The sequence below is a fragment of the Rhinopithecus bieti genome, unplaced genomic scaffold (assembly GCF_001698545.2).
Source record: "Rhinopithecus bieti isolate Rb0 unplaced genomic scaffold, ASM169854v2 scaffold_9237, whole genome shotgun sequence".
In the NCBI taxonomy this organism is placed as follows: domain Eukaryota; kingdom Metazoa; phylum Chordata; class Mammalia; order Primates; family Cercopithecidae; genus Rhinopithecus; species Rhinopithecus bieti.
In genome coordinates this window covers 1881436-1900854 of record NW_016806263.1, presented here as the reverse complement: position 1 = coordinate 1900854, position 19419 = coordinate 1881436, and the positions used below count along the sequence as shown (strand labels likewise).

Sequence of the window (19419 nt, the reverse complement as noted above, 5' to 3'; positions counted from 1 at the left end):
AGTAGGGTTAAACTATCATGGCCCAAATCATACTTCATCAGTGGGAGCTACAATAACGAACACAGAATTAACTTCCTCTTACAAAGGCATCACAGAAAAAACAATATTCACTTTGTAGCATTAAGTAGCATCACTTGAAAAAGGAACCAAACAGGTTATACAGCTTTAAATCAACAAGTATAGAGTCAGCCAGATTATGAGATCTCCAAGGCATTTTTAATGACACACACAAATCTCATGACCTTTTCCATTTATGCATTATGACTCCTGTCAATAATCTTTCTTGTATTCCCTCTTTGATTTTCACATTTCATACAAGAGGTCCGCGAAATCTGACTGCCTTAACCTAGAGGTGCTTTAAACTACTTCAATTATTTATGTCGCAGGTGAAACGACAAAATGCAAATATTTCTGATGTTGTTTCACATTGATAAGGAATCTTTCATCAGCAACTACTGCAGGAAGTACTTATGGATGTATAAACCTATTATTTCAGTAATAATTTCCAAAATAAAAATGAAAATGAGGTGTCAGCCGGGCGCGGTGGCTCAAGCCTGTAATCCCAGCACTTTGGGAGGCCGAGATGGGCGGATCACGAGGTCAGGAGATCGAGACCATCCTGGCTAACACAGTGAAACCCCGTCTCTACTAAAAAATACAATAAACTAGCCGGGCGAGGTGGCGGGCGCCTGTAGTCCCAGCTACTCGGGAGGCTGAGGCAGGAGAATGGCGTGAACCCGGGAGGCAGAGCTTGCAGTGAGCCAAGATCCGGCCACTGCACTCCAGCCTGGGTGACAGAACGAGACTCTGTCTCAAAAAAAAAAAAAAGAAAGAAAGAAAATGAGGTGTTACCATAAAAAATATAACAGATTCATCATTAAAGTCATATGAAGAATTTGAGTACTTTATATATCTGATTTGTTTCACAAAGCAACTTAAATATAGAAATGCTATGATCACATTCTTTAAACTACCACTTTTAAAAGGCCAAATATTTTAAACATAATACAGCTACAATTTGCTTTGAAGGAGTGGGAAAATAAAACGTCGTGTGATGCTTTTAAATCCCATGTTATAATTACAATTAAACCAGACACAACAAGTCTTAGCTTGGTAACTAAAGCACAAGCTATATTTCAGAGTAAGGCATACAAGCTTTATGGGATTAATTATAGCTTAACTTGTAAAATAGTTTGTTTCAACATGCATTTCATCTACTTTGTTAAATAAAAATAAAAGGACTAATTTCAAAAAACTCCAAGCTATTTTAACAGAAATCCCATTGCTGCCACCAATCTTGAAGACGTGAACATAAATAATTACTGAGGAAGTAGTTAATTTTTTAAAAAAGGCAGCATGTTTTATTTGCATTTCTCATTTGTATTCTCAGAGTAACAATACAGAAAAACTCTGCCTCTAGTACTTGTTCCTCTGAATATTACTGGATACAAGCTGAAAAAATGATACATAGGAAAGGATGAAAATAAATTATAAATATAACTGATTTTGAAAACCAATGAAAAAAACACAAGGAAAGAGAAAAGCAGCCACTATGGTCAATAAAGCTCAGGAAGCAGGATGATAACCACAAAAGTGCTCTGTGTAATGGTAGTTTTCAACAATTTTGACTGATCAGTTTTGAGCAGGCCAGTGCTCTGTACTGGTAGTTTTCAATAATTGTGATTCACTCATATATAAATTCATTCAAGAAACACTACACTGAATATGTCCCAAGTATATGTTAAATTACCATACACAACACTGAATTCTAAAATGAGAACCTTTGTCTTCAATTAAATTGATACATGAAAATAACGCCTTTAACTGACCACAGTACAGGCCTAACTTAAATTATTCCTCAACCGAAATCTACAATTCATATCAGTAAGATGTCAATGACCTTATAACTAATAAATTGTTGTTTATCTATATATATGAATCTCACCTTTATCTGACTTTTCATCCACGGAATATTTAAAATATTTCTGTCGCTCTTCAGCATGATTCCATAGGCTAAGACCTCTAAGGAGTTCTGCAGTATCCTTCTGAGAGCAGTGTTGTGCAATCACTTTCTTTTTAATATCCTTAAGCTCTTCATAGGTAAAATATTCCATTAACATGGGCTGAAAAACCTAAATTAAACAAAATATTCATGAGGAAAGATGCTTAATTCGTGTTGTTTCACTCTACACCCTTTTAAATTATTAACGGCTCGAATGTCGTATTATGATCATGTATCTCAAAAAGATAAAAATTTTAGTTGTTACCACTGAGTTAGTTTATCTAAAAACTGCAAAGTACATCAAGAAGATCCTGGCCAGGCACGATGGCTCACGCCTGTAATCCCAGCACTTTGGGAAGCCAAGGCGGGTAGGTCCCCTGAGGTCAGGAGTTCGAGACCAACCTGACCAACACAGAGAAACCCTGTCTCTACTAAAAATACAAAATTAGCCGGGCGTGGTGGCGCATGCCTATAATCCCAGCTACTCGAGAGGCTGAGGCAGGACAATCGCTTGAACCCGGGAGGCAGAGGTTGCGGCGAGCTGATATCGTGCCATTGCACTCCAGCCTGGGCAACAAGAGCAAAACTCCATCTCAAAGAAAATAAATAAAATAAATCCCTCTTGTTATGGTTTCTCCAGTTAATAAATCAATCCCAAAACAATTTTAAAGCATGAGGACCAGAAGGCTTTCCCTTTATAGAATCTGTCAAACACTCTTAATCATTCTGTTAGATGTTTAGGTCAGTTAACTGCCTTCTGGTACTACAGTAACTGAATTCTACCCAAACTGGGCCTCTGCCTCACGTGAGAATGGTTCCCAGCGTATTGGAACCATAAAAGTCAGAACTCTACTGAAACACTTAACTTTTCAATACTGTTTCTGGATTTTAGAAATGTTCCCTCAAATCATTATTTTACAACAGTGGTTCCTGTAAGAATTATCCATGGAGATTTCTTCTGCTAAACAGATGCTTAGTCCCAACCTCCAATTTACAGAATTAGAATCTTTAGAGGTTGGAAACAAGGCTTTTTTTGTTTTGTTTTCACTTCCACAGATAATTGTGATGGGTATCATACAGTTAAAAAACACTGGTCTACTAAAATTCAGTGGTTTCAACACTGGCTGTATATTACAATGAGTTGGGGGGCCCTGAAAAATACCCAAGTCAATGCATGTCCTCTGATCTAACTCTGATGTAATTTGTCTGGAAAGGGCTTAAAATACTGTTGGGGTTTCTTTTGTTTGTTTGTTTAAACATCAATTTGATTATAAGGTGAAGCTATAGTTGAGAATCTCTACAATAATTGATTTACAGTTGAACAGGTATTCAGTTCCTCATAAAATCATTTATCTATTTCTAACTCTGATATTCATCCCAAATTAGAGATAGAAGAAAAAGGGAAAACGTTTTGCCCATTCATTCAATGATACCCTAATACATGTATAGTAGGCTTAAGACTAATAAATGTCTTTGTTTGTTTGGAGACATGGTCTTGCTCTATCACCCAGGCTGAAGTACTATGGTGCGATCACGGCTCATTGCAGTCTCAACCTCCTGGGCTCAAGCAATCCTCTCACCTCAAGCTCCCAAGTAGCTGGGAAGACAGGCACATGCCACCATGCCCAGCTGATTTTTCTAATTTTTAGCAGAGATGAGGTCTCGCTATTTTTCCCAGGCTGGTCTTGAACTCATGAGCTCAAGCAATCTTCCCTCCCGCCTCAGCTTCCCAAAGTGCTGGGATTATAGATGTGAACCACCATGTCCAGCCAAGGCTAATAAATTTAAAACCACCATTTAAACACTAAAGTACACTGCTAGAAAAAAAAAAAAAAAACTTAAAAAAATCTTTAAACACAGCATGAAAATGTAAAAAAAAATTTAGAAGTTTAAAGAAACCTCTAAAGATTCCGAAAAGACATTAGGGTAGCATAAGTTATTAACATTTAAGACAAAGCCATTTACAAAAAAGAAAATTATTTCCTGAGTAAATTAATTAAATCATCTATTCAATGAAAAGCAACAACTTTTCTGAGAAAACCAAAAACAAATGGTTTTTTTTTTTTTTCCCTTGATTGGTTTTCTTCCAGTTCCCAAAAAGGAACTGGGTTCTTTTCTCTCCATCAACCAGACACATCTTCATCTTCCTATGCATTATTTTGAAGATGCTCTAAAGCAAAATAGTATTTTAAGAATGTTATAAATCTAAATCACAAGAGGTAAAAAGTATGCTTACCTCCTCTTCCTCTTTCATGTGAGGAAGAAAATCTCTTGTAAAAGCCTCCAATCTCTCTTTCAGCTGTTTTGCATAATTTAACTGTTCATATTCATTCTGGAAACCAAAAAAAAAATACACTTTTATAATTATAAAAGTGTTGCTTCATTAATTATGTTTGGTCCCAGGAAGGCAGTTTAAAATGTGACATAAAACCTCCGGAAAAAAAAATAGAGAAATTGCAAAGTGGTTTCTGTACTTTTAGCATAAAAGATGTCCATAAAACAGTAAGCTTTGGATTACTTTAGTAATGTATGCAACCCCATATTTTTAAAATATCATAAAAGTCTAAAATAGCAAGTATCTGCCCATAACTTCTATTGATCTGATTTCTAATTATATATTTATATAATTTCTAAATGTCAGTTGTCTTAATGTATCTCCAAGCCTAATGAACTGTATCATTACAGAATCTCTTTATGGTCATCTAGTGTCTCCTCCACTAAAAAATTCAGAATATAGTTGACCCTTCAACAACACAGGTTTGAACTGTGCGGGTTCACTTAAATACCAATTTTCTTCTGCCTCTCCCACCCCTGCAACAGCAAGACCAACCCCACCTCTTCTTCCTCCTCAGCCTACTCAATGTGAGGACAATGAGGATAAAGACATTTATGATGATCCACTTCCACTTAATAAATAGTGAATATATTTTTTTCTTTCATATGATGTTCTTAGTAACATTTTCTTTTCTCTAGCTTACCTTATTGTAAGAATCCAGTATATATATATTACATACGATATATGAAATAATTGTTAATCGTTTTATGTTACTGGTAAGGCTTCCGTCAACAGTAGCAGGCTATAAGTCAAGTTTTGAGAGATTCAAAAGTTATACATGGATTTTTAACAGCACAGGGTGTTGGCAACCCTAATCCCCATGTTGTTCAACGGTCAACTGTACCTGTTAACATTATACTGCTGGGCACGGTGGGTCACACCTGTAATCCCAACACTTTGGGAGGCAGAGGCAGGTGGATCACCTGATGTCAGGAGTTCAAGACCAGCCTGCCCAATGCAGCGAAACCCATCTCTACTAAAAAATACAAAAATTAGCTGGGTATAATGATGGGCACCTGTAATCCCAGCTACCCAGGAGGCTGAGGCAGGGAGAATTGCTTGAACCTGAGAGGAGGAGGTTGCCATGAGCCGAGATTGCACCACTGCATCTTAGCATGGGTGACACAGCAAGACTCTGTCTCAAAAAAAAAAAAAATTACTTGATGTAAGGTCATATATATCAATATCAACACTTCTAAAGGCAAGGTGCTCACTATATCTTGAAGTAAATCATTCTAATTCTGGGCAATTCTAAGGAACTATAAAGTTCTTCCTCATAACCTAAAATTACGTTTTCCCACTTCTGTATCAGCCCGCTCAAAGCATGTAGGAAATTAACAAAATAATGAAAACTTTTTTTGGGGGGACAAGTCTTGCTCTGTCGCCCAGGCTAGAATGCGGTGGCGCAATCTCAGTTTGCTGCAACCTGAGGTTCAACCTATTCTCCCATCTAGCCTCCTGAGTGGCTGGGACTACAGGTGCACAACTCCCAGCTAATTTTTTTGGTATTTTTAGTAGAGATGGGGTTTCATCACGTTGGCCAGGCTGGTCTCCACCTCCTGACCTCAAGTGATCTGCACGCCTCAGCCTCCCAAAGTGCTGGAATTACAGGGATGAGCCACCACGTCCAGCCTATGAAAACTTAAAATATGAAAATATTTCATCTCTGTTAAGTCCTCTCTGGTCTCTTTTTCCAGTACTAATTTATTCAACTGCTTCCCAATATTCAATCCAATGTCTTATTCTCTTATGCCTTTACACATTTTCCCTAAGCATTTCCACATGGCTTCCATTCCTACTTATATGTTGATAATAACTATTAAATTTGATTTTTCATACTGGGTCACTCTTCTGACCATGAAATCCATCTTTATCACCTCCTATTAATAAATGCCCATCTGGATACACAAGCAGTTCAAACCTAATATGTCAAGAATGAATTTTTTTATTTCCTGACCCTCTTCTATATACTCTAGAAAGTCAGGCTGAATCCTCATTTTTATTTCTTTTCTTTTCTTTCCTCCTCCCTTTAAGTAAAATCACTACATTCTATCAATTTTATTTCCTACATAACTCTCAAGTCTGATCCCCTCCCTTTATTTCCACTAGTCATGACTTTAGTTCAGATCTTATTGAAGGTGTATTCATGTGGCAATACATAATATGATACAAAATTTGAAGAATATAAAAGAACATTCAATAAAAAAGTAAACCTCCCTTCTATTAATATTACTATCTAGTACCCTACGCCTACCAAACCTCCCACACCTCCCCACCAAGTAGCTACTGAGTATTCTTCCAGAAACTATTAGAATAATGTTTAATAATGGTCTTCCTCCTTTAGTCTTTTATCTTTAATCCATCCTCCCTAAGGTGCAGAACAGCCTTTCCGGAACATAAATCTCTAGGCGAAGAGTATATGGTGGCTTAAAAGAGTTGTAACTTAAGCTTACGCTTCACCAAGCCAGAAGGGAAATAAACTAAGATCAAATTTCAAAATTCTATAATATATAAATGTAATTAAGAAGAAAGTCTCTCTACATCATTATCCTAAACTATACCCAGTAACATCTTTAGCTCACTGCAACCTCCACCTCCCAGGTTCAAGCAATTCTCCTGCCTCAGCTGGGATTACAGGCACCTGCCACTATGTCTGGCTAATTTTTATATTTTTAGGAGAGAACGGTTTTCACTATGTTGGCCAAGCTGGTCTAGAACTCCTGACCTCAAGTGATCCACTAGCCTCGGCCTCCCAAAGTGCTGGGACTACAGGTGTGAGCCACTGCACACTGCACCTGGCTGGGATTCAATTCTAAAACAAGTACAATGTATAAAATTAAAGTGTTTATTCATTCTAAGTAATAATTATACCTTTGGTCACCATTAACTGGATTGATAGCTTTCCTTTAATAATTCAGCAAATGTTAACAGAATGTAAAAATTTTATAATTTAAACTTCAACTTACAAAACAGCTTTAAGACTTGGTGAGTAGTATTCATTATAAAATTTTATTAAACAGTAATAAAGAGGTAACTGATGAAGACTCTCATCAAACCTGAATCAGGCTCCTCTGGGCCCTCTTCTCAACTTAGGCCTGACCTTATACTCTGTTCTTGTCCTGCTTAGTCCAGTATTAGCAAAAATCCTGCTGAATTGGTTTAGTGAAAATCTCTCAGTCTTAGTATCTGATCACTTTCTACATCTGATCAAACTACTCATCCTTCAATATATTATCCTCCTGCCTTCAACAAGAATTTTATAGTTAGTCTAGCAAGAATCCCCTTGGCCTTGATGTTTCCTCAGTAGTTTTCCACCCACTCTTCCCACTTTGCCACTTGGATATAAATCCCTACTTGTCCTTACTGTATTCAATGTTGGGCCTGATCTCTCTCTCCACTACTGCAAACTCCCCACTGCAGTAGTTCTTTTTAAATAGTCTTCCTTGCCATCTTTAACAAGTGACAAAATATTTTTTTTTTTTTGAGACGGAGTCTCGCTCTATCGCCCAGGCTGGAGTACAGTGGCGCAATCTTGGCTCATTGCAAGCTCCGCCTCCCGGGTTCACGCCATTCTCCTGCCTCAGCCTCCCGAGTAGCTGGGACTACAGGCACCTGCCACCACCATGCCCGGCTAATTTTTTGCATTTTTAGTAGAGACGGGGTTTCACCATGTTAGCCAGGATCCAGGATGGTCGCGATCTCCTGACCTCGTGATCTGCACACCTCAGCCTCCCAAAGTGCTGGGATTACAGGCGTGAGCCACCGCGCCCAGCAATAATTTTTTTTAACATTACATCATTTACTATAAAACAGTGACAAGTTTTGCCAATGACATACCAGAAGATGGCACGAGTTTTGACAGTTAAATATCCATTTTTGCAAACTTACCTTAACATTCTTCAGTCCCTTTTCAAAGAGGCTAAGCATCTCAGAGAGTTTATTGTCAGAATGTACATTATAAATGGTCTGGCTGCGTTGTTGAAGCAAACCAATAATGTATTCATTTTCAATCTGCTCATGCATTTTGAACTCCTTGAAAGTAGCATACAAAGACTGCAGAAGAGCACGGAAATCGTTGTTGTTGGAAAAATTGGTTTTAGAAAGCTGAATAAAAATTTAAAAAGAAAAGTATAATAAATACATGCAAATATGCACAAATAAAAAATATTCAAATACATCCCTATTCACTTTTGCACACAGCATGATACTTCCCTTACACTTGGTTAAAGTACAAATAAAGGAAATTCATAAATTAACAAGTTATAATAGTATAATAAAAAGTGCACTAGTCCAGGAAGATGTTGGTTTGCATTCTGGAGGGCTTGGTGATACAGAAAAACGATACATGCACAAATCATCGTTTCTTTAAATAGAAGAGATTAAAACACACCCCTTCTAAACCTAAAATTTCATTACTCTATATGTATGCTAAATACAGGCAGGCAGAAATTTTAAAGAGGGAAACTTGATTTGGTTAAATACAACAGACAGATAGATGAAAGGGGAAAAGCTACTAACACCATACCTCCTAGACTTGCTTTCTAAAGTATCTAGTATTCCTAAAATGGAACATAATCTAAGCTGTCTTATTGCCTGTCATCAGCTGGAATGACAGTCTGATGACAGAGCATCAAAACAGATGACATACAAGCTCCTAAAACAAAATTATTCCTACTATACATAACAGAATTAACTATCTTCTATAAAAGGTAGTGTGGATTATGCATTTTAAGAGTCACTTACAGTGAACCAGTTCTAAAGTCAGATTCTCTAGGATGGGATACCGGTTCTACCATTATTTAACTGTGTAACTAACCCTGGGTAAGTTACTTTTCTTTCTTTTTTTTTTTTTTTTTTTTTTTTTTTTTTTGAGACGGAGTCTTGCTCTGTCGCCCAGGCTAGAATGCAGTGGTATGTTCTCGGCTCACTGCAGACTCCGCCTCCTGGGTTCAAGCGATTCTCCTGCCTCAGCCTCCCAAGTAGCTGGGATTACAGGTGCCCACCACCGCGACTGGCTAATTTTTGTATTTTTTAGTAGAGACAGGGTTTAACCATCTTGGCCAGGCTGGTCTTGAACTCCTGACCCCATGATCCACCCGCCTCGGCCTCCAAAAGTGCTGGATTACAGGCAGGAGCCACCACGCCCAGCCTACTTTTATTAATGTGTTAGTTTAACCTTGATGTTAAATGGGTATAATAAAACATCTGTATTTCACATGGTTGTTGGCACTCAATAAACATTATCTATTATCATTTTGAAAATTAAATATTCATTTTTTATAAAGTCATACATTTTTTACTGTATACAAATATTTACTGAGTAGCTATTATGACGTAAGCACTGTTCTTTGGTACTTGGGATATATCAATGAACAAAACAAAGATTTCTTGCCTTTATGGAGTTTCCATTACAGTGAAGGCAAATAAGACAATGAACAGTTAACTGCAATACATAAGTAAATCATCTAGAGCAAGAATTGGCAACTTTTCTATAAAAGGACAGATAACAAATGTTTTAACTTTTGCAAGCCATGTGGTCTGTAGCAATTATTTAACTCAGCAGTTGTAGCACAAAAGTAGTCATAGACAATATGTAAATGAATGACTGTAGCTGTATTTTCATAAAACTTTGTAAACACTGAAATTCCAAATTATATGTTTTTCACATGTCACAAAATACTACTCTTCTTTTGCTTTTTTCCAACTATTTAAAAATGTAAAAGTGATGCTTGGTTCTTAAGCCACACAAAAAACACAGGTAAGACAGATTTGGTTAAATATATATTATAGATTTTTTTTAAATCATAAGAAATGCCCCACAAGATTACAATAAAATCCATTAGTGGCTAATGTCTGCAAATATTATCATGTATCATTTTTTGGGGAAAAAAAAGCAAACTTAAAATAGCCTTAGTAGAAGCAGGACACAAATCAAAAGAAACAATTAACGCTAGATATTATTTTTTTAATGGCAAAAAGTAAACACAGTCAGCCTCCATGGGGATACAGAAACCACAGGTTCAACCAACTGTGGATTGAAAAAGGCTGGGGGCATGGTGTCTCACACCTGTAATCCCAGCACTTTCAGAGGCTGAGGTGAGTGGATTTCCTGAGGTCAGGAGTTCGAGACCAGCCTGACCAACATGGTAAAACCCTGTTTCTACTAAAAACACAAAAATTAGCAGGGAGTAGTGATGTATGCCTGTAGTCCCAGCTACTCAGGAGGCTGAGACAGGAGAATCACTTGAACCCAGGAGGCAGAGGTTGCAGTGAACCGAGATTATGCCACTGCACTCCAGCCCAGGCAACAAAGCAAGACTCCTTCTCAAAAAAAAAAGAGAAAAGAAAATATTGAAAAAAATAAAAAGTAAAAATAACAATAAAAAACAATATAACAACTATATTACATAGGATTTTCACTGTATTATGTATTATAAGTAATCTAAAGATGATTTAAAGCATACGGGAAGACGTGTAAGTTACATGTAAGCACTATGTTATTTTATATAAGGGACTTGAGCATCCATGGAGTTTGGTATCCATGGGTGTCCTGAAAACAATCTCCCACAAAATAGGAGGATATCAAAGGAAGACTGTAAGGCCCTAACATGAGTTAAGAAAAACAATATCTTAAAAGACATACAGGGAATTTTGCATATATTCTCATTAGACTATTAGAAATTCTTTTAGATCTAATAACACATTAAGGTAAAGATTAGTTTCATGCCACAAACTGACAGCCAAATTAACTATGGTAACTATATAAAGAGATTCTAAATTATATATAGAATCTATATCCAGCTAATCTAGCACAGTAGTTAAAAGCACTGACTCTGGGGCAAGATTGCCTAGGTGTAAATCCATTCTGCCAGCAAGTCATTACATTTCTTTGTACCTTAGTTTCTTCATCTGTAAAACAGGGCTAATAATTAACTACCTCACAGAGTTCTTGTGAGAATTTTTTTGAGACAGGGTCTTGCTCTGTTGCCCAGGCTGCAGTGCAGTGGTATGATCATAACTCACTGCAACCTCAAACTCCTGGGCTCAAGTGATCCTCCTGCTGGCCTCAGCCTCCCGAATAGCTGGAACTGCAGGTGTGGTGTGCACCACACCCAGTTACTTTTTTATTTTTTAGAGATGGAGTCTCACTATGTTGCCCAAGCTGGTCTTAAAAGTCCTGGCTTTAAGTGATCCTCCTGGCTCAGCATCCTGAGTTGCTGAGATTATAGGCACAAGCCACTGCACCTGGCTACCTGTGATAATTTAATAAGTTAATATAAAGAACACAGAATATAAACACTACCTAGGCATCTGCAAGCCTTACTTAGTAGGCTTTTCTGTTATTAATTCTGTATTCAGACTAAAATAAAATATCATTAGAAAGAAATTGGTACAGCCATTATGGAAAACAGTATGGAAATTCCTCAAAAAATCAAAAATGTAATTTTCATAAGTTCCAGCAATCCCATTCCTGAGTATATGTTCAAAGTAAATAAAATCAGGATCTCTAAGAGATATCTGCACTCCTATGTTCAATGCAGTATTATTCATAATAGCCAAGATATGGAGCCAACCGGAGTGCTTGACCACGAATGGGTAAAGAAAATGTGATACATATAACAAAATATTATTCAGTCATAAAAAAGGAAATCCTGTCATTTGCAACAACATAGATGAACCTGGAAAACAGCTAAGTGAAATAAGCCAGATACGGAGAGATAAATAATGTATGATCTCACTATATATGGAATCTAAAGTAGAACTCATAGAAGCAGAGAGTATGAAAGGTGGTTGTCAGGGAGCAGGGGATGGAGAAAATGGGGGATGCCGAACAAAGAACACTTTCAGTTCTAAGATGAGTATATTCTGGGGATATAAGGTACAGTACAATGACTATAGCTAATAATACTGTATCATGTACTTGAAATTTGCTGAGAGTACATCTTCTGTGTCCTTACCACTCCCATACAAAGGGTAATTATTTGTGGTGATGGATGTGTTAATTTGATTTTGGTAATCATTATACGATGTACATGTATATCAAACCATCACATTGTACACCTTCAATATATACAATTTTTATTTGTCAATTATACCTCAATAAAGCTGGGAAAAAATAATCAACAAATTAACAGATCAAGTTAAATTATTGGTGGAGAATATAAAATATTTTGTACAACAGGTTGAGGAAATAAGATTTTTATCTACATTAAATCCTCAACATGTTTGTTGATTTGATGAAGTGAAAACAAAGCCAAAAAAAAAAAAAAAAACAGACAGAAAAGTCCTTAAAGATATTACCCAACTCAGTTTTTCTCCACATGAAAAGTGCAAATGTTTTTAACCTGGTACCTAAAGTTAGTCAATTTAGCAGTTAAAAGAATAACCAGGGCCGGCACTGTGGTTAACACCTATAATCCCAGCACTTTGGAAAGCCAAGGCGTGTGGATCACGAAGTCAAGAGATCTAGGCCAACATGGTGAAACCCCATCTCTACTAATCTCTACTAAAACTACAAAAATTAGCTGGGCATGGTGGCACACGCCTGTAGTCCCAGGTACTCGAGAGGCTGAGACAGAAGAATGGCTTGAACCTGGCAGGCAGAGGTTGCAGTGAGCCAAGATCACACCACCACACTCCAGCCTGGAGACAGGGCAAGACTACGTCTCAAAAAAAAAAGAACCAGAATATACCAGAATATACACAATTTAACTTTTTTGACATCTATTTATATGAATAGTTTTTAAAATTGTTTGCCTTCACATATAGACTTTATAGAGGAAAAAAATCTGGACACTAATAATTTCTGGGACATACTGAAGCCAAAGATGTGTGAGAAATTACCCTAGTGTTGTTATATATTTAATTATTAAAACAATCTAAAGAGTAGGTATTAAAATCCTCATTTTACAGTCTAACAAACAGGCTCAGGAACAAAATTTACCCCACATCATACAACTAGTAAACAACAAAACCAAGACCAAGTCCCTAAAACTCTAACATCTATGACTTTTCTACAGATACAATGTTAGGCCCATTAATAAAGCTATCTTTTCAGATCCAAGAGAGTAAATTGTTAGAACATTTGCTCCAAAGCAACAGTTCTCACCAAGGCAGTAATTTTGCCACCCCCCTACCCATCCCCCAGAGATAAAAGGCAAAATCTGGAGGCAGTTTTGGTTGTCACCACTGGAAACGTACTACTGACACCTAGTGGATAAAAGTCAAGGATGTGGCTAAACAGCCTACAACGCACAGGGCAGCCCCCATAAAAAAGACGCATCTATCTCAAAATGTCAACAGTGCTTTGGTTAAGAAATGTTGCTCTAGAAAACTGTTTTTCAAACACTGTTAACCATGACCTTTAGTATGAAATATAGTGCAATCCAGATTCACACCCATCACAAACACTCAAATTTCAGGGAACAGTATTTCCCTCTCTAATCTGTGATGTACTCTAATACTTACTTTTCCATTTAAATTTTTAATGCTGTTCCTGACCCATAGAAGAAATTTATGACCTACTACTAATAGGTCACAGGTCACATTTTGAAGAGCACTCTTCTACAGTAAAATATAAAGGTTCCTATGACCTATAAAGTTATATACTCTGATGCCTCACAAATTCAACAAAGAACTTATATATATATAAGGACACACATAATTAACAAATAGTAACATGGTATCTTCCACATTTTAAAAGGATTTATAACTGACTTTTTTTTTTTTTTTTTTTTTTTTTTTTTTTTGAGACAGCGTCTTGCTCTGTCGCCCAGGTTGGATTGCAATGGCATAATCTCAGCCCGCTGCAATCTCTGCCTCCTGGATTCCAGCAATTCTGTCTTAGCCTCCCGTGTAGCTGGGATTACAGGACCCCGCCACCACGCCAGGCTAATTTTTGTATTTTTTGTAGAGACGAGGTTTCACCATTCTGGCCAGGCTGGTCTTGAACTCCTGACTTCATGATCCACCTGCCCTGGCCTCCCAAAGTGCTGGGATACAGGCATGAGCCACTGCACCCAACCTATAACTGACTTTCTGTCTCAGACATTCTACAGTGATAAATCAAGTATTACAGCCTGGTTTCAAACTGATTCTCAAAAGTGGTATGTCACTTAAAGACAATACAGCACATTCAAAAATAGATAAGAAAATGGCATAACAAAAACACCAATATTATTCACCCAAATACATTTTTACTTTGTCTACTCACTCAGACAATGCTTTAATTTAATCAAGGGAGACTTATACTCAGTGAAGAAACCTTAGTAAGTATCTGATCAAATTTGCAGATGGAAAAAATGACCCACAGGTAAACTGTTCTGCATAAAATCATAGAGCTCCCAATAAGTAGCCGAACTAGTAAGGTAATGCAAAACCCATGGGCTTCTGAAGGGGAAAAAAAATCCTAAGATTAAAATTGAGGCTCTACTAATTACTAGTTGAATGAGTTGGGTAAGTTACTTAACCATTAAGGCTGTTTCCTCAACTTTAAATGAAGGATAATATTTGTCTTACGTAGTTCTTGTGAAGATTAAAAGAAACAATGTAGACATGTAGTAAGAACTCATTAAATTCCCTTTTACTTCTTCCACAGGTCTCAATTCAATATTTTCTCCACTAAGCCAATCTTCTCAAATGCCAGTCAATAAATTGTTACAGGTATGCAGAAAAATGGGTGGGGGGTCAGGGGGGTGGGGAAGGAAAACTGACCATAAAGTTAATACTCACTCATTTTTTTAAAAAAGAATATATCCAAATTACTCTACGCTTCTTCCCACTTAAGAGTTTTGGGTGACAAAATGTCCTATGTGTATAAATAAATGTATAAATATATTAAATCCTCTAATAAAACTAAACAGGCCGGGCGCAGTGGCTCAAGCCTGTAATCCCAGCACTTTGGGAGGCCGAGACGGGCGGATCACGAGGTCAGGAGATCGAGACCATCCTGGCTAACACAGTGAAACCCCGTCTCTACTAACAATACAAAAAAAAACTAGCCGGGCGAGGTGGCGGGCACCTGTAGTCCCAGCTACTCGGGAGGCTGAGGCAGGAGAATGGCGGGAACCCGGGAGGCGGAGCTTGCAGTGAGCTGAGATCCGGCCACTGCACTCCAGCCTGGGCGACAGAGCGAGACTCTGTCTCAAAAATAAATAAATAAATAATAAATTAATTAATAAAAGTAAACAGCACTTTTAATACCGTTACCTGAAAAATCTGGGCACGCCTTAAGGTTTCCATTACTTGAATTTTTAATAACTGGTTTATATATAAGCCTGGGAATCTCTGAACTAACCACATCCTTACAACCACAGCCTACTCTTCTCTCAGAAATCAATTCAAAGAGACTACTCCTGACACTTTAATGTGGAACTGACCATATAACTCCCTTTGCTCCCACTATACCATATTTGGACTTCCATCCTAGCATAGATGTTATTACATACTGGACTGTAAACTTTTTGAGAGTAGAGACCACATGTCACATTGCCAACATCTTTCTGTAGTACAAGCTACTACAGAGTAGACGGTAGAAACTCCAATGCTCACTGACAGAATTAATGGTGTTAACCTTAGAGAACTGGAGAAAAGACTGATAAATTGAAGTAAGGAAAAAGGATGTCATTCAATATAAATATTTACTAACACCATCCCACTTTGAAAGGTCAGTGAATTAGCAGATTTCTTAGCAGATTGTTCCCCAAAAAATAAACTACTATGGTTTAATATAAAGAAAATTAAACTAGGAATCCTAACAATGACTTGGGTTTCCATCCAGATCTACCACTAGCTGCTTATGTAACCTTGGCCTAGCTAATCTAGGCCTGTAAGTCCCCAGCAATAAAACATAAATATTTTGTCTTTACATAACTCAAAGCACTGTTGTCTGGATAACAAAGGTGAAAACCTTTCCATAAAACTTTTACAAATGTAAAAGAAATCTATGGGCAAAGTATTAAATCAGGTATTAAACAGCAATATTTAAAATGGTCTAAGACATACATCTATCAGCTTTTGAAAATTTGTTTTATTTTCTCATCCTATTCAACTTTCTACCTAAAAAATAAGTAGACTAAGATAACTTTGGAATACATTATACTAACTAGTTTAAGCATATAAGTGGTTTACTTGATCCTAGTAAATAAATGGATGCTTCTAAAATACACTGTACTTGAGAAGTTCAGTACTGAAAATAGTAACTGACTTCTTTATAATAACTGGGCATTCAGAGCCCAAATTTGGACTACAGTACAGTGAAATAACTATTTTATACCTTTTTAGTTTGAGCATAAAAACTAGTTCTCATTTTGTATAGTTTTATTGTAAACTGTGTTCGGTGGGATATCCTTGGTCTATACAACCAAAGGATAATGGCAAAAGGTGAGATGATAAATGAATAAAAACAAAGTACTCTTCCTTTAATTCCTTTAAGATTACTGAGCCATTACAAAATAATTATTTTCCACTCTAGCTCCCAAAGGACATCCTAAGAGAGATTCCCACTGGCTATCAGTATCAAGAAGAAATCTGGATGTAAAATTCCTATGCAGTTTTTTTTTCCCTAAATCGCCTCAGACTCATTTCAGAAAATTGAACTTTTAATCTTCTTCATAAACATATACAACAATCTCATTAACTATATCTAATCAATTCAGAATTAGTAATAATTTTGACTTACACTATGTCAAATTGAAAATGCTTTATTAAACTAGTTATGCAAATAGGAACATTACTGAAAAGAATCTTACTTGACTCAGATATTTTGTAAAACAGCAACTGCATTTTCAAAATTTTTTCAAATATTCTCAACCACCAGGAAGAGACACAGAAAAAGAGTGACTAACTTGTTGAAAATTTTAAAATAAGACTGGTTAGCCTAGTCTGCAAGTAAATTAAATTGTGATTCTTTATTTTGGGAGGTCACAATCATCTGGAAATCGATGAAAGTTACAAACCCCCTAGGAAAATGGGCACATGCACAAAATTCTCCATATAATTTCAGTTGATCCTAGGCTACCTCTCCACAGTTTAAACTGGAGAGAAAACTTGGATTCTGTCAGTCTCAACTTCCACTTTCGATTTTTGAGACCAATTTTTTTCTTTCCTGCTATTAAAGAATGGTGTCTGAATGAACCAAATTCAAAAACACAACAATACTGCTAACTAAAAAATTCAGGGATATACCCTTTCGATTAATGGCTTAACCATTCCTCATGCTTCTCCTAGATAAGTGGTTCTCACCCTCAGCTGCATACTGCATTCAACTGGAGAGCTTTAATCATCTATACCTGATGTCTGGGCGAAATCCTAATTTTAGTCACATAAACATCAGGATTTCTAACAGTTTTTAGGTTAAGGCTAATAAGCATCCGAGGTTGCAAACCACTGTCCTAGACAGTCCTGGTGTTTCCAACTACGTGTGAACTAGCGTATTTCTAAATTTTCAGAATGGAGGGAGGGAGAAGATGGAGTGCTAAGATTTGAAATTCAACGTCACTGCTTTAAATTGCTGGTCTTGAGTGTGGCCTAGCAGTGAACACCCTGGGCATTCTCCAATCGCCTGGCTGAACTATGAAACACCCCTCTTTTCTGTAGACAATGGTTCTGCATAATGCTATGCAATTTCTGAGAATTCCTAAAAGTTGATTTCTATGTTTAAACAGTAGTCATCTGAATGCTTTATGTAGTTGGATCATTTCCACAAGAAACGGGACTGCCTGAGGTTTGCAGATATCCATGTGACTTTCCCCAGCATAAACTGACAAATATGTGGAATGTTAAATATTGTTTTAAAATCATTAGCAAAGGGCCCTGAACCATCTCCACAAAAGTGCCTCTTCAGCTTATGCTGCACCATGAGCCCAAAATGGTTCTCACAGTTAAACCAACTTTTCCCGAGGCCCCCTTTATTCGAGCTTATGTAAAGAATTCCAAGAATTGCTGTCTTATAACAAAATCTACATCTAGTAAGTGATCAAGGCAATAAAAGTTGCAAAGAAAACGATAACGACATATGAAGAGTGAAGGTTCTTCAGTTCTAAACTTGGCTTTTCCCCCAATTCAAACCAGTGAAAAAAGCTGGGGGTAAAAGGAACCCGGTAGCTGGGAGACGCTGCAGTTCCAGCCAGGAAGCCAGCGAGAGGTTCAGAGGATGGGTGGGTGTCTGCACGGAGAGCCCCGAACAGGCTCAGGGGAGTGACGGAGAACGGGAACAACTGCTCGGTGCGGATGGGAGTCCACCGCAGGTGGCCGGCCGGGGCACCCAGGGCTTCGGGGAGGTAGGGCCGCTCTCCTTAGAGGCAGCAGCGGGAAGCCCAGGGCGGCGGTGGGGCCGGCGAGAGGGCGGCCAGTGACCCCGGCAGCGCCCCTCCTCAGGCGCCAGGCCCTCGGCAGGGGACGCCGCCCGCCCCGAGAGCACGTCCGAGGCGGCGGCCAGGCGGGGAGGCCGGCTCTGCTAGGGCCCCGCAGCGGGCGGGGAGGCTGCGGGAACGGGCGGCGCTGACAGCTGCGCAGGCGGCTACTCGTGCGGCGACGGCACGGGGCTGCGGGCGCGGCACAGGCCAGGCCGCCCCAGTAACCCAGCCAGCTCCCCATCGCCGCCCGCACCGCCCACAGCAGGAGGCTCGGCGCTCCGTTACCTTGTCGCAGTAGAGCCCCACCAGCTGCTTCATCCGCCAGTGTGGGGCGGTGAAGACGTCCACTTCTTCAGGGAAGGGCGCCATCGCCACTGCCTCAGCCTCCGCCTCAGCAGCCGCGGCCGCCGCCTCTCCATAGACACCCTCGCCGCGGGGCAGAGGCGGCGCGCCCCCTTGCGCATGCGCCCGCCCCGTCGGCGCGCGCGCCCGGTCAGCCTGGCCCGCGGGGAGGCGGGGACGCGCAGGCCGCCGCCATGCGGTCCCTGCGGCCCACGTGACCGCGCGCAGAGGCTCGCGGCTTCTGCCTCCCGCCCCGATTCTTTTCGTTTCTTGTCCTCTTCCTATGCAGCAGAAAGAACCCAAACCTTTCCCCTGTCTCTTTCACTACATGAAAGCACAGTATCTGAGAGTAGGGGAAAGTCGTTTCAGTGGCGCTCTCGGCGCTT

The 19419-nt window shown here is 38.7% G+C and overlaps 1 protein-coding gene across 2 annotated transcripts in view; it reads right to left on the bottom strand.

Moving 5' to 3' along the window:
* The window catches only part of FBXL5 (F-box and leucine rich repeat protein 5), a 42188-nt gene extending 23008 nt beyond the window's left edge, over positions 1–19180 (bottom strand). The window contains exons 1-4 of one of the 2 annotated variants that reach the window (XM_017875350.1): positions 18977–19180; positions 8226–8441; positions 4239–4334; positions 1946–2132 (exon numbers count right to left, since the gene is read on the bottom strand). In XM_017875350.1, the coding sequence (XP_017730839.1) occupies positions 1946–2132; positions 4239–4334; positions 8226–8441; positions 18977–19060 (583 nt within the window). In that variant the 5' untranslated portion in view covers positions 19061–19180. The remainder of the gene's footprint in view (positions 1–1945; positions 2133–4238; positions 4335–8225; positions 8442–18976) is intronic. The other variant, XM_017875349.1, reaches the window with a different exon arrangement.
* Between the last annotated feature and the right edge of the window lie 239 nt (positions 19181–19419).